The sequence below is a fragment of the Aythya marila genome (genome assembly GCF_965140915.1).
Source record: "Aythya marila genome assembly, chromosome: 8".
NCBI lineage: Eukaryota > Metazoa > Chordata > Aves > Anseriformes > Anatidae > Aythya > Aythya marila.
In genome coordinates this window covers 19,112,503-19,128,604 of record NC_139049.1, presented here as the reverse complement: position 1 = coordinate 19,128,604, position 16,102 = coordinate 19,112,503, and the positions used below count along the sequence as shown (strand labels likewise).

The 16,102-nt window shown below is 36.6% G+C and overlaps 1 protein-coding gene across 4 annotated transcripts in view; it reads left to right on the top strand.

The window, feature by feature from the left end:
* ADGRL2 (adhesion G protein-coupled receptor L2) overlaps positions 1 to 16,102 on the top strand; it is a 392,820-nt gene that overhangs the window by 254,778 nt on the left and 121,940 nt on the right. For 3 of the 4 annotated variants that reach the window (XM_082765657.1, XM_082765656.1, XM_082765658.1), the window contains one exon: positions 10,442 to 10,614. In XM_082765657.1, the coding sequence (XP_082621783.1) occupies positions 10,542 to 10,614 (73 nt within the window). In that variant the 5' untranslated portion in view covers positions 10,442 to 10,541. Of the gene's footprint in view, positions 1 to 4,607; positions 4,856 to 10,441; positions 10,615 to 16,102 lie in introns of those variants that run through there. The other variant, XM_082765659.1, reaches the window with a different exon arrangement.

Genomic DNA, 16,102 nt, shown 5'->3' with positions numbered 1-16,102 from the left:
AAAAATGCCATTGAAAACTGTTAAAAAGTTCTAACTGTAATTGGCAGAGAGGTATTAGCTGTTCAGAAAGAAGTATATATGTACCATTGGCCCTTGTGCTGTAACCTCTTTATCATTTATCTTCTTGTATTAATGTCACTGAATTATTAATTCATGAGCAGGGTTGAATAGGGTGAAGTCACTATTTAAATGTGTGGCATATGTATCCTTATCGCTGGAGACATGAAAAGAGTCATTTTGTGTTATCTATAAAATGGAAAGGACATTTAAAACTTCATTTACGGTAATCCACTTCACTTTCCTGTAAAACATCTAGATTGTTGCTACCATAATATAATGTTCATATTCAAATTTTGTAATCTTTCCACTCTGTTCACTTATAAATATTGTTGGTAGACAAATGTAGACTGTTTTCTTTTTAGTTGCACTTAGAGTTCATGAACTGCAGCAGAAGATAGGAAGAACAGTTTTTTAATAATAACAATTCTCTTTATCATCTAGTAAAAGAATATAAAAGCTATCATTTAAAATCCTAATGTAATCAAATTATAGAAAAATAATTTTTCCAAAGTAGCGGTGTCTGTCACGAGCAAACGAGACCTTATTATTTACAAGAAATTTTAATTGTTTGACAGCGTTCTTGGTCTGCTTGATAAAACCGCATAATATGAAAGGTTATGTTGTTGCTAACAAATGTGTTAAATTGATGCTATGTCTTAAACTTTACCTATGCTGTGTGAATGATATTAAAAAGGGGAAAAAAAAGAAAAAAAGAAAATGTATGCAAAATGTACCGTTTTCAGTCACTTCATTGAATAGAGATCATTTTCCATTCAGCGTTTCTCAAAATTCTTTGAGTGAAAGTGATTGAGCAATTCTGTGTCCTCAAGCACTCGCTGCGGCTGGTGTGGCAGTGCTGGAGACAACCTCTATTCCATTTTGTTTTGTGGCTAGAAGGTAATGCTTTACACCTCCCTTTTCACTGTACATGGGAAAGGTGTTCACTGTTTCCAAAATATATTTTTCTTTTCCCTCACAGGGAAGAGAAAATACTATCTAATACATGTATGCTAGGGAGAAGAGAGGTGCCGATTTTACACAGTGGTACATCCAAGTAGTAGGAGCTTTTCTGTCAAATTATAATTTAAAGCTCTTTTGGCTCATAACTTCTAATTAGTTTAATTATTAGAGTTTTCCAACTTATCTTTTCTACAAAGGGAATTTAAAAGTGTACTGAAATAGTTTTCTGTTTTTCTGTTACAGCTTGAATAAAAAAAAATAAATAAAAAAAAAACCACGGTTCACCCCAGTTAAATGGCTGGTCATCATCCAGCTGCCTATTTCAGTGAAGAACAGTCACCTGAACATTCATTGCTCATTCAATTGTATAAAAAAAATACTCTTAATTATAGTTGCACCATTAGATGGCTAGGTAGCTTGTATATCTTTGTAGAGTCCATTATCCAGTAGCAGAAATGAGCTTATTGTTTCTTTGTAGAATTAGGCATTTTTTGTATAGATACTGAAGATTTGCCACACATATTGTGTATGTTTTGGATGTTCTTGATGATATGTTGGGCAGAAAAGCAATTTATTTATGTGTAGTTGCAAGGAAAAGTTACTGCTGTCCATACAGCACTGGCATGTATGACCTTTGACCCATAATTTCTTTTTATGATTTCTGTTATGAATATATGTATTAGAAAAGCTAATTATGAGTGAAGGAAAAGTTTGATTTTTTTTTTCAGGGTTTTGAGATATAAGCCTTTAAGTGCTACTGATGTGTAAAATCAGTGAACCTGAAAGATATCATCTGCCAACATCTGCTTCCTTTCTGTACTTAATATATACACACAAGTCTTCCAAAGGGTTATGTAAATTCAGAGGAGTTTCCACCTGTAAATCATGTTTGGCTGGAGAATCTCACATGTGCTTAGAAAACAGTGTGAAGACCTTTCCTGTATTTTTTGTTCCTTCAAAGGTGTCGTTTTTGAGCTGCCCACAATTTCTTTCCTTCTTCCGTTGTCAAAACTACAAATTTTGATAACGCTGTGGCTTGTGACTGAAATTGGGATGGCAGTACACAGCACTTCTCAGGTTTCTCCGCAAGAGGTTATCCACCACCTTTTAATGACTAAATGATTTGTGAAGCACTTGATAAGGCTTTATGGAATTATTCTTACAAAAAGTGTTTGTTAGTTTTTTTTTTTTGTTTTTGTTTTTGTTTTTTTTTTTTTTTTTTAGAACTAAAATGTGGTCTTCTGGAGCCCTTGACAGGTTGCTAGTAAGAAAACGCTATTATCTGATCACTGTAATGCTAATTATGCTTCACAGGAGAGAAAAACAAACAAAAAAAACTAGTAATATATTAAGAAGGTGTTATTTGAAAGAAGACAAAGAAAAATGCTCAAGTACAGCATGCTTCCAAACTTAATTAAAAGCGTATATAACTGAAATGGTCTTTCAGCAAATGCACTGTTATGATTCTAAGGTAAATTCTAATATGTGAGGTTATGATGGAGGAAGAAGTATTTGAAAATACCTTTATATATCTATATTTAGCCAGAGGTTTTTCACATTTCTTTGTAAGCTCATCTGATATATTTTATCCTAGATTACCTCACTGTTCCCAAGAAATCCCTTTTGGTAATATTGATAACCCAATATATGACAGATTTTGGTCATTATTATTTCATTTAGTGGTCATATGTATAGACCAAGAGGGAATCTGAATATCGATTCACTGAATGGCAAGTAACAGTGATTTATGAGTCAAGGTTTCAACACAGTGAGCCAAACACAGTAGAGATTACATTTTGTGCCACCATTGATTTTGTTTCATATTTCACTGCACAATGATTAGGCCATGGTCTCACAGATGTTGACATTGGAACCATATTCTTCTGTAAGCATAAAATATGCCACTAATATATACCTAGTGCACTGTGTATATATCTGTGTGCCTCCAGCTTCTGATTTATAAAAAATGATAAATATTTTTCAGTTACTTTTGGAAGAGTTGGTATTTTTTCTAGTGACATCAAAGATTTTTGACAGAATTAAAAAACAAACAAAAAAACCACCTGACTTTGCTGCCCACAGAAGCTTCTTCTTGAAACTTGAATAGTATCATTTCTATTGAATACAGACTGCATGCACTGATCTTCAGTACAGCGGGTAGAAACCAGGGTGCTTTAAAATGGATGCTATCACAGGGCCTTCATTAACCTGTTTGATGATATTCCTTGGCAGATGCCTAGAGAAGTCTTTGATGCGGTAGTTTTAGTGGGCTGGTGCTACCAAACCAAGATGTGTAGACACATGCGCATGAATGCAAGGCAGCTGCAGCGTATTGGGGCTGAACAACCTGTTTACCCTAGTTACAGCCTAGGTAAAAAATGCTGCATTCTTGTTCATGTTCAGCCACAACTTGATTTGGGGAGTTAGCAGCTCACGTATGTATTGCTGGTGGCTGGCTGCTGGTATTGTGGGCTGGCTGCTGGTCTTGTGAGGCCATTTCACCTCACCATGTCACTATGAAAGGCTCAGGTGAGCCTGGTGGGCTGCTGGGCCCATGGGCAGAGTGGTTCAGGTGCCCCACAACCACGGCAGTTGGCAGGAGGAGCGCCGCGTGGCTGAGCAGGTACGGGCCTGCCAAGAGCAGCCCTGGGCCAGATCCAGTCTCATTTGTTTTTTTTTGCCTGCTTCCACTTCAAATAAATGCTCTGCTGTGAAAAACACTTAGGGTGGGGCTGGGTGGAGGGGGGTAGAGGAAGTATGGGCTTTGTAGGGCCTTGTCAAGACTGCCAGCAAACAATTCACTGTCTTACAAGAACTCAGTGTCCTTGGTTGATACCAGCCTTCTATTTTATCATTTTTTTTTCCAAGGAAAATAAATGATATATTTTAATATAAATAAATTATTTTTGAGGATTTCTCTTTTGTGGGGAGTTTGGGAAGCCTTTGAATTTTCTTCAGCTCTTATGATTGCTGCTTTCAGTTTGTCATATGGCTCTCCCTGTGTTTTTTATAGCTATTCATTATTTTCTTGTTTATTTTTGATGTTCATAAAGTCTGTCCTATGTAGGTTTGAAAATGAGAGCTATTTGTTTTGTGGTTTAATGAAGAGAATGGCAAGCAGCTTCAGACTGTGCCTCTGGTGTCCAAAGCGATCAGCATATTTAAGATGCTCAGCATGACACTCAGATATTACAGCTGATAACGGTTGTAATTGACTTACAACATCTCTTTCCCTCCCCCATTCTTCGGATGCTTGGGATTTATCTCTGAGACCCCAGGAAGATTTAGCGACACAGAGGGCAGCGGTGTTAAAAAGGTTTTACCCTAGCTGTTTGAGTCAAGGTGGTCTGATTGAGCGGTGCGATGTCAATTCAAATGAAATACCGGAAATTTGTAATGAGGATTGAGTGACACTCCCACCCCCCTCCGATTCAGAGTATTTAGCAAAGGCAAAAAGAGAAATTCAGCCTTGGCAAAAGGAGAGTGCCTGGAGCCAAAAAAAGCCATTCTTATTAGCACTAGCAAAGGTTTACTTTGCTGGCTTATTGAATGAAAACTCCCTAGAGTGTCCAGGCTTTATCCTGTGTTAACAAGACGGGGCAAAGCTGCCTTGTTGGGAATGGAGCTCGGGTAACATGTCTGTAAAACACAAGAGTGAGGCCAAGCCCGACTGGATGAGAAAGGAAAATCTTCATCTCTTCCTCTTAAATCCTATTTATTTTCTCTGTGAATGATTGAGGTAGACCACTGAGCTGCTGTGTACTGATGGACTGAAGTGTAATGTTGCACTGTTGAAGTCGTGTCAGCGCACTGTCTGGTGTCGTGTCTTGCATAGGTAGGTCTTGCATTTTGAATAATCTTCTGTTCTCATTAGCTGGGAACCCAGAGCAGTAGGGATGGGTATTTTTGTGGTCACTCTAAATTTAGGGTACACGTGTCTATTGCGTGCTATTTCAGGCTTTCCTCCGGCATGGAGATGTCATTTCAGAGCACAAGGCAGCTGAATGCACAGAGATTGCATTTTTGTTTTAAGATTGGATGACCTTGCTCAAGTCTTGTTCTTACTGTGTTACACCCTTCCCTGAGACAGCATTCCTTGCCTGCAGCTTGGAAAGAGATATTTTGGGTTAGAAATCCACTATTCAAGGTGTTAATTGACAGGGACTGTTAAATACAGAAAAGAAGAAAAGACTTTGTGGTGCATTTTTAGTATTGGATTGCTTTTAATGGAAAATAAGTCTTTGTTAATCAATTTTAGATAGAACAGAGTTGGCCTTTCGTTTCTTCTCGCAATATGTGACTTAATTGGAACGGATCAGGCATTGATTATTTATCATAGCTACTAGAAGGATGCTAACTAAATCAGTATAGGGTTTTGCTTGCTTTTTTTTTTTTTTTTTTTCTCTCCAAGATTTCACAACTTTGAAAATTTTATGCAATGTGATACTGTAGCATCAATGCAAAATTATTAAAGTTATTCTAAAGTTGACTTACATTAATAACCATATTGAGGATTTGGGAGTGACTCATATTGAATGCATCTGAAGATATGTTAAATGTTGCAAACTAGAGCTGGATCTTGTTGCAAGTATGTATAATACCAATCATAAACAATATTGGTCTCATTCTAGTATTTTACTAGTGTAGCTTAGAAGCTTTTACTAATCACACTGCAGTAATTGAATTCTTATGTTACAGATTATAGGAAATTTAACTTTTTTTTTTTAAATTTGGAAAGCCTTATGGTGGGAAGGCACGTGGACGCATGATTTCTCAGGAGACTATATAGTCTATTATATTGTATGAATATATATCTACTCACCCATGCCTCCTCATCTCCCCCCTTTCCTCTGCAGAGTGCCTCAGATGTATTACAGAATTACTTAGTTTCATAAACTGGGTTATGAAAGGTAGTGGGGGTGCTGCATGTGTGGCAAGGTAGGTCAGACAGGATTTATAAAGAGCACTGCCTGGGATCCACTCATTCCTTGGCATGTACAGGCTGCATGGCCATGGCATGAGTTCCTTACCTTGCTCAGCACCACTGTCAGTAAAACCAGTCTGGTTTTTATTTGTGTAATACAGATGTTAAAGCATAACTATGTTGCAAGTGCTTCACAGTGTTTCAAAGATCATTTGGAAAATTAAGTGCTACATTGTGAAATACGTTGGTGTTAGTCTGAAAGGCTTTCAGCTAAAGGAAAACATTCTTGCTTAGCTAGAAAGATCTCTGCTTTCCTGTCTGGCTTAATTGCCTGAAAAGCTTGGAACTGGAGGGGAGAGGCAGCTCTTGAGCATGCTGTGTCAGTTGTCCGGAAGCTCTTAAAAGACCCTTTTTTGGCTTTTGAAAATAAAACCTTGGGAAGGTTAAACACAGTAGAGTTGGAAAGAAGCAGTCCTTTAGAGGTCCTTCTCTTCTAAGATGAAAGTATTTCAAGGAGCATGCTTGGAGCAGCTTTCTCTTATCTCTGGGGTGCTCTTGAGCAGTGTTGCGGGGAGGGACATGGTCAGAGGTGGCACGTATTCTGCAGCTGCTTTTCCATCTGTAACAAGTTTTAGAAGTACCGAGGAACAAGGAAGCAAAGTAAGATACTAAGATGTTGGGGACTTGGAGCACAGCCTATGAATACAGTATTAAGAGATACCCAGTACCTTTGTGGGGTGCAGGTTTGAACATTTCCATTACTGATCTAGTCTCCTTGAACAGCACATATGCAAAGGAACTTAACAAGGTGAGCTGCTCTGTTTCCAGTAGAGTTTTTTTTTTGTTTTTCTACGAGAGACTGCAGTATGGCCCAGAGGTAGGGATTTAAGTTACAACTGAAATTTTCTGGGCAGCTTTTATTGCACTCTGAAATTCAAGCAACCTTTTGCTCTGGGGAATCTCTCTCTGCTCCACCCCCATGCCCAAACAGTCAGCTATCCAGAGAAAAGGTTTATTAAGGTCCGAGGGGAAATAAGTTATTTGCGCAGGATAGCCACTTGCTGTTGTCTACTTTTTCTGTTTACGAAGAAGTAACTTAATATGGCTTTTCCTGGTCCTGCTTGTTTGTTTTGGGATTTGTTGTTAGATTCCACCGACAGTCTCCATATCTCTGACAGATGCATGGTCAGGAAGACACGAGTGACGGCAGTGTCTGGAGTCAAAGTGTGCTTTGGCTCCAGTTTATGTCTGGGTACCTTTTTCAGGATTAGCTTTTGTTTTGTTGATGAATAGTTGGTTCAGAATAGTAGCATTAATTTGTTTGAAGCCGCATAGAGCTTCTCAAGTGTATATGTTGCTTTAAAAATTGATCACTGTGAAGCTGTTGATTTTTATTGAGAAGAGAAGAAAGAAGCAAAACTAAAAGCCATTGTATCAGTTTTCAAACATTGCATATTTTTTTCTTGCCTTATTAGAAAAAATGTGTCATTGATAATCTGGTAGATGTTGGTTAGCTTATTTTGAATTCTTTTTGCAGCAGCACACTGAGTTAAATTTTATGTCTGTAGGCTACAGCAATCTATAGAGAAAAATACATTGCACACAAAGTACTTAAATTTATCCTAAAATAATTTCCATTTATTCTTAGTTGAATAGTTTCTGCTGGTTTTGGTATCATAAAAACATCAGTATTCTTTCACAAACATTTCTTATTAAAATAGGTAAGTCAGTTTACAAGGTCAGAACCCCTTATTTAAAAATCAGCAATAACAACTACAGAAAAGTGTTTGCCATGAATTATTTTGCAGCTATTTCCCAGAGAGATGCTAGGTATCTCTGAAGGTGCTCTGACTGTTTTTGTTTTTACTACAATGTCCCCCTACTTCTCCCAGATTTAAAAAAAAAAAAAAAAAAAAAAAAAAGGGGGGGGGGGCAATGAGATTAGGGATACTAATACACAGGTATGTCACTGTCCACTTGAAGGTGAAGGAAGATGTTAAATCTGGGTATGCAGCAATATGTTATGGAAAAAGCAATAAAAATTAAGTCTCAGAAAGTCAAAATTCTCTGGACAAACTGGGAGTAATCAGGAGCCAGACTTAATTTCACTTTTAGTTATTATAGTTCCTCATCTATTTTCTTGGATTATTCTGATTGCTTACTGAAATTATACTGATTAGTCTGTGGTGTCTGAAATAGTTTTATGATTTTTCATTTGCTACAGCTGAAAAATAATCCAAACACTCCTCAGCTTTTAGCTGAACTATCTCCATATTTTTTTTATTTTTATATAATATATATTAATTTTATATATTTTATTTTATATTTATATCCTAGGGGCAGTTTTTGCTGCTTTACTCAGCAGGAGCTCCTTTGCAATTGTAATCTCTCCTGAATGCAGTACATCTTTTGTGGACTTTGATATAAATATATATGTTGCAAAATGTGCTCAGACCAGTGTTAAAGATACAGAGATACAGTATGACTCCCTCTCATGACTGCTACTGTAGCAGCTGGTGTATCACCATCTAAATTGAGGGCACATCTTTTACCTCCAGGCATGTAGGGCTGTGCCAGGGAGAGCCACTCTGTAGCCGGCCTGCCCTGGTGCACTCTGCTTGCTATTGCATGTCGTTTCTTCAGACATGTGCGGATAAAAGCACCTGTGATTGAAGAGCACCTGTCTGTAGTTGGAAATTAGAAAAAGGGGTTGTTTTTATGTATAAATAAACATAAAATCAGTTACCCTCAGATGGCAGTTCCCTTTCATTTCCCCACATGTGAAATCACAAGCATGCTTGTGTTCTGCGAGGGGGATCCCTACACTGAAGTGGCATGGCTCCCGTTACAGGGGAGCCAAGTAAAGAAGCGTGCTTGGCTATTTAATAATCCCTATTCTGCCACAGTCATATTGCCTTCATTCAGAGCCAGAGAAACTGTACTGCAATGTTTTCTGTTAATTCCATCTTTCCCGCCTTGCCGGAAAAAAGTCAGCGCCAATCTTGTTGCTGTCTGTGTGCTTAGGGAAAAAAAATATTATCGTTGATTAATATTAATATTCACCAATATAAAAGGAGTTAACACTTATTTCTTGTTAAAATGATCTGTAGTTCATAGTATTTCTTTGCCTGGGATTGTGTGCTTTTCATCCTTTCCAATTCTCTTTGGCAAAAGGGTAAAAATATTTTTATAGCCCTAAACATGCTCTAGTACTCATAAGACTCGTAAGTGGCTCTTGGATCCTGACAGTTACATTTTACTAAGCGCTGGCATAGACATTGCTGTATGTTTATAAACTAACGTTAACTTCAGATATTTTAGAAATACATCTGCACATGAAAACGCAGTCCTGTTCATCAGTTTTAGAGAGACCAAGCCAACATGGCACCAGACTCAGCTCTTTGGAGCTGTAATTGCTGCTATGTTCAGAGTTGTTCTTCAGGAGTTGTTTTGTGTATCTGTAATATACAGAGCTATCTTTGCACTTAAAAATCATTTATACTTTTATACTGATGTTCATTTTTGGCTTCCCAAATTCTAGTAGTCTGAGTTGATATAACCTAGTACAGTGAGACAGAGATGAGGATGCTCATAGTTGCTGGGCTGGCTGGTGCAAGAATGGAGCCACTGGCTAAGGGGAGCTCTCTGCTGCCAAATCTTCTCTCACAGGAACTGTACTATTTCTGTAATTTTATTTTTCAAATGCAAATTATGGTTTTAAGATTTTTTTCCATTGGTGCTTAGTTTACAGGAGCAGTGAAGTTAGATTTGTTTCTGATTGAGAAATACTTGTCAGAAGCAGTAGAGTATCGTTCGTTACTTTTCTCTGAAGGTGTTTATTATATATAAATGTATCAGACTATAAAGTCACAAAGAGACTTCCTAGCCAAAAAGATAATTTTGTCAGCAAAGTTGTTGTTACTACTTCTTCTCTGAGGCTGCTGACCTTTGTGTGTCACAACAGGGAAGGCCAGAGGTGTGGCAGGGAGAAGACCTGCAGTGTTACTGCTGGGTGGTGTTGCTTTGCTGCCTCCAGCCCCTGCATGGTTTGAATCACTAAGACACAAGGCATGGCCCTAGACTTATTTATTTTATTTTTTTTTTTTTTGAGGTAGAGAAATGTAGGCAGTGTCAGATTTGGGAGAATGGGAAAAGCTTCACCTAAGCATCTGCAAATACAATTTCTTAAATCCAGAGAAAATTCTTTTTTTTTTTTTTTTTTGTTCCACATGTCTTAGTACACGTACATCAATAACATTCTTACTTTCAACTTTAACATGTACTGTTATTTGGCATTCTGTTTAATGATCACTGACCTTCAGAGATTAGATCCCACATACCTGCCAAATTCTCAGCTACAGTACAGGTGTACCGTCAGTTTTTATTAAAATGTTCTGTCTTCAAGTCAAGTAAAATTTGGTATTCCAAATTATTGGTGTTCAGCTATTGATGAAGATTTTTTTTGCCCTTTTTCTTTCAAACTCTCTCCTTCTGCAGGTATGAAGATGAATAATGCAGACCACTGGTTTCGATGATGCTGGGCTTTTATAACTGGATTCATTAAGGAATACAAAGAAAATTCTTACAGGAATCAATAATGGTGTCTTCTGGTTGCAGAATGCAAAGTTTTTGGTTCCTGCTCACTATCAGCTTCCTGCAGTGTACTGAAGGTAAGCTTTCGTTTACTTGTTTACTTTTTACTTGAGTTTGCAAATGAGATGAATGGTCTGTATAATTAATTTCTGTTAGACTACTTGAAGCTTCAGGATGTCAAACTAAGAGTATCTGTGTCAGGTTCTAGGTTTAATTTACAAGATTAAAATTGTTCTGTTTTTTTTTTTTTTTTTTTAAGAAAAAATATACTTTGTGGTTTTGATACAGTATGGTATGTTGAAACTGGAAAGTTCAGGCAACTGAAAGGACAGTATTAATACCCTTGACTGGTAAGTTCCTTATATTTGGACTCTTATATTTATTATTTTCCTGTTCTCATTGTGCAGCCATTTAGAAGCAATGTGTACCATGTTAAATGTGATATAAAATTTCTAAACAGTGCAAATGAAATACCTGTTTTGCTTTTCTAATTTGGCTGGCTGAAAATAAAATGACAATCACTTCATTAAGATTAGAACTATGCACATTAAATTTCAGGAAATAAAACTCAAAATGCATACAGAAATAGCATCTACTTAAAAAAAATTTCTTTTAAAAAAGGGGAAAAATACTTCACTGCTATTGAATATAGTGATTAAAATAGCTCTTAAATTAAGGAGATAAGGAATAAAAAAGCTTTTTAAAGAAAACTTGTATAATCTATCTTTCTTTCCTCATAAAATCTATCTCCCTAGCTGTTCTTGTAGACTTAGTAATAAGTCTTGTACTTAGTAATAGACAAAGCAACACGAACGAATGATCAGGAAAGCATAGTTTGTGAATTTATAATTACAAATATTTGTAACTTGAGGCTATTCCTGTTTATAATCATTTTATTTGACTAGATTGCAGGTAGAAATACTGATTTGGTAATAAAATAGCACTTCCGTGCCTTCTTACATTTTTCAGCAATTGGTGTATAAAATATAGGCTTCTTCAGTGCATCTGTCGTGATCTCACCATCTTTTAAAGCAGATGCATACCTTACACTGTCAAAATTCTTTGAATTTAAGGCTGGATTTCTAGAGGAAAAAAAAGGAAAGCTGCTGTGCCTCCCCCACTCTTCTTTCCCAAATCTATATAAGCATAAAAGATCTAGTCCCTAAAAATGGTAAAAACAAAGATTAAAAATGTAAGTATTGTATAAGGGGTTCCACATTTACTGTATAATTTCCTAGATTCTATTCTGGACTAAGACTTGGGTCGTGACGGACAAGCTATGCTAAAATAGATTGTTCATTCATATATATATGAGAATGAATGAATAATATGAACATACACATAGAACAGAGTCTATATACTAAGAGACTTCCTGAAGGCTTCTGAACATTGGAAAGTCTTATTTCATTTAAATAGCTTTCACATTTAATTTCTCCTCTCTCCCATTCTTAAACATTGCAAGGATGCTATTAGAAAACTGCCTTGCCAAGGCACGCTGCAGCTCTTGCATGGTTTCATTAGTGATGGTGATTCCGATTTGGTAGCTGCTGCACTGCTTGTTGTCTATCAAGTCTGCAGTCTTCAGTAAAATCTCTGTTTTATATGAAAAGTCCCATCAGCTGGAAGGTAAACTGTTTTTCAGCCTCTTTGACAGATAAGGAAGATAACTGTATATTAGGAGAACAGAATTGTAAATTTTACAAAAGGCTAGTTAAGTAGTAACCTGTGATAATTTTAAATCCACTTACACTGCAAAAGTGGTTGCACTAGGGTGTAGGAAATAGAGGTAACTATTTATGTTTTAAAATGCTGAGGTTTTTATTTGCTGTTGTAATTGTTTAAAATCCCTATATGTAGTACATTTAAATAAATTCAGCAGAGTACTTGCAGTTTAATACTACGTGTTGGTTGAAGACATTTGAAAACAGAAAGGAAAAGCAGATAAACAACTTATTTTCTCTATTTTGGCTACAGTAGCAAACAGCATGTTACAAATAGTATTATATCAGATGAGTCTGGAAAGGAAAAAGTCAACTGAGAACTTCTGCAGATTGATTTTTTATTTTTATTTTTTCCATTTGCAGAAAGCTAATTTTCATTGTCATCTGTAATATTTCAAGTTCATTTTGTTCTGTCCCTGTTTTTCTTGCTTTCAGTAGCCAGTAGCAATCTTTTGATGCTTCAGTTGTGAATTTACTTTTTTTAAGTCTGTACAAGAGCTGCTTTTTCAGCTAAAAGAAACAGGAAAGGAAATTGGGAGCAGATAACAGAATCATACCAAATTAATTGTAAATTCTTAAAATAAATGAAATATTGTGGCTCTGTATACTGGAAATGAATATTAATATAGAGTTGGCTTCCAGCCACAGAAGCAAAATGAATACCGCATTATTACACTTTCTCACAAGATTACATTGCCTTCTGCTTCAGTAATAAGAGATGCCAAGTGTAACGTGCTTTAGTAGCACTTCATGCCTGGAAGTATGAACATGAACAAAGGTTAAAATAAGAGCATCAAACTTTCCTTAGAAATAAGGAAATCTTTAACTCTCTCACTTGAAATTTATTTATTTTTTAATAGAAATCTTATGTGCATATGCAGGTTGTTGCAGTTGGTGGGGGGGAGAAAACCTGGCTGAATTCCCTGCTGTTACATTTTAGTGTTGCAGTACATTTAAAAAGAGAGGGTAAAAAAGGAAAAGACTCTGGGTGTGGACCAGTGATTCATTTATTCAGATAATGAAACGTTTTCCAATCAAGATAAAGACTTCATTACTCTCACGGTGTCTTGACTTTAACTCACCAGCGAATTATTAAGCATATACAGTTATATGAAGGCTACAATTTTATTTTAGTGTCATCTGCCTGATTGGGAATCATATTTTCAGTTATTTTTTTTGCCTTTTTTTTTTTTCCTCTTTCTTTCATTCTCTGGAAAGAGCAGTCTAGGTGGGGTTGCTTTTGAAGCAGTCCTACCTTCAGGTAAAATGAACCTGGAACTGACAAATGATGGCAGCTGGGAGGAGAACAGCACTGAGTTATTATATACTGCTGGTACATTGATCAACAACAGGTCAATATTCTTGTGTAGAGGCTTGAAAAACATTATTACCATCAACAGCAAGCATTGCAGCCCTAAATAAGGAAAAGATGAGAAGCATGAAACAGGATGAAAAGCTGAAGTCATGACCTTGAATATTAATGTTCATTCAGAAGATTTCTTTCTTTTCCTTTTTCTAGTATGTTTTGCTATAGGTCTGTCTTTAAAACAATGGTTTTTATTACAAAGGACAGATTGAAAGAGCAGCATTGGCAAATAGTTTGAATCAGAGATGGACAGGTTGTTGTGTAAAGGCTGGCCTCGTATCCTGGCTGACTGCCTGGAGAAACAAGGGCCTCCACTGAGGCTGCACCAGAGTCCATATCTGGGAGGTCTGTGCCATCCCGCACAGTCAGATTCCTCTTTATATATCTGTTTCTTTAGAACTGCAGGAAAGGAATTACTTTTGACACCACCTCTGTCTTTTTTTTTCTCCCTCCTGATCAGGTGAAATCATCCAACACGTTAAAAATTATCTGAGAAAATACAGAAAGGCAGAGAGAGTGGGATCACACATGCCTTGTTTCCATAGCAAAGCAGAGTAAAAAGCTTATTATACATATTATTGGTTTCTCTTCAAGCAAGTTAGGACAGATACACTAATATGCATATGAAAAATAGATGTCAGAGCTAAACATTCTGATTAAGATTTGTTTTTGGGGGGCAGTACAAATTTAGCTATTTTAAGCTTTACTTGCTTACATAGTCCAACTTTTCTGCTAGATTTATATACATATATATATATATATATAATTGTGAAGCACAGGCACTTGGGAAGCACAGAAGTAACTTTCTTTGCTTATGTTTTATGTTAATCAAGGTTAAATATCCTTCTAATTCAGTTTATTATGAATTATTATCTGTGCTTTGTCCAAAGGAAGAAGCATCATGCTTTTATTTGTTTAATTCTGTTTTCTTAAACTACTATAATGTTGTTTAAAAAAAAACAAACAGCCTGTTTATGCCTTTGAATGTACATTTTAATTAACATTACTCTGAGAATAATAATTCCTGTAAATTCCATTTATGCCAGCCAAGGAGCTAAGTGTTAAACTGGAAACAGTTTTGAGTGTATATTTGGTGCTAGTGCATTCACTGAAGAGGATACATACTAAATGCAGATAGCATACATTGGGCCACTATAAAGGTGACTGTATCACTTCAGATCTTTAGCTCCCTATGAAGGCACTCTGACTCAGTGTGTTGAGTCCCATACATAAGCACCTCTATTCTCACACACATTTATTATTAGGACTTTGTCCAGTGTAAAAATTCAAATCTTCTGCCCTGGGCTTAAGAAGAAATCAACTTCTGTTAATTAGTGGATTTAAGTTCTACAAGGGATGAAATTCATTATGGAGTCACACAAGAGCAAGCAGGAGCTCGAATTTGTTTCCTAGCCGGGGAGTTTATCACAGTGAAGGCTGCATGAAGCTCACCGTTAGTGGGCCACTGCCGGCCTTTGCAGGGCTGCCAGCCGTCTGTAAGCATAGCCAGTGCAGTAAGGCTGGGTGGGTATTGCCAGTCCTTTGGCAGGTCATTTTAATGCATGGTCCAATTCTGTCTTCACTTCTATAATGTGTAACTAATGTAATGTATGATTCTGTAGCAATTGATTTTTCTTAATTGGTTAATGCAAATTACATAAAAGGAAATATCTAGATGAAAGGAACAACTGATGGAATAGGTGAAAACACATAGGTTTTCACTGGAATATTCTGGTTTGTTCTACGTGGACATCTTTTTCCTTTTCTGAGGCAGGTGTTAGGTACAACATATCTTCTAAAAAGGAAATTGATCTAAACAATGATACCAAATTTCCTCCTAAAGAAAAATAACCGTTAAACTTTTCAAGTGCATTTCCAGATAATAGAGACTGACAGACTGTCTGGAAAAGCCAAATATTCTTTAACATGCTGGCAGTGAATAGCCTTTCATATATTCCCTGAGCAGTGAGATCTGCAGGATCCTATGCTGTATTTTGGAAACAAAGCAATCCCACCACTGTTTTAAAATGTAGAAGAACTGCATAAAGGAATATGTGAAGAACCATTTTAAATATTGTGCTAAAGTTTCTGTGAGAATTTTCTGGGAAATGTTAATGCAAAGATCTTAATAATTAAGCATTTATACTCTTTTTTTTTTCCACCTTAAATTATGTGAGATGAATTATCGCTATTCTAATATGCCATCGTTTTTCAGTTACTTAAAAGCATTCTCTGTTATGAAGGGGAGATTTTGCATCTTCTTAAGCTTGGTATTCAGCAGACAGAAAGAACCCTGTACTGTATAAAACTGCAGCAACCCAGCATGTTGCTGCTAAGGACAGATGTTATATTTTCAGACCCCTCCACGTTATCATGCCAGGTCACCATCTTTCATTGCTGTAACCTTGTTGGGTCTCGGTGGGCAAGGCAAGTGGTGCTGCTGACTGCTGCAATGAGAGGGGATTGACTTAACCTTCC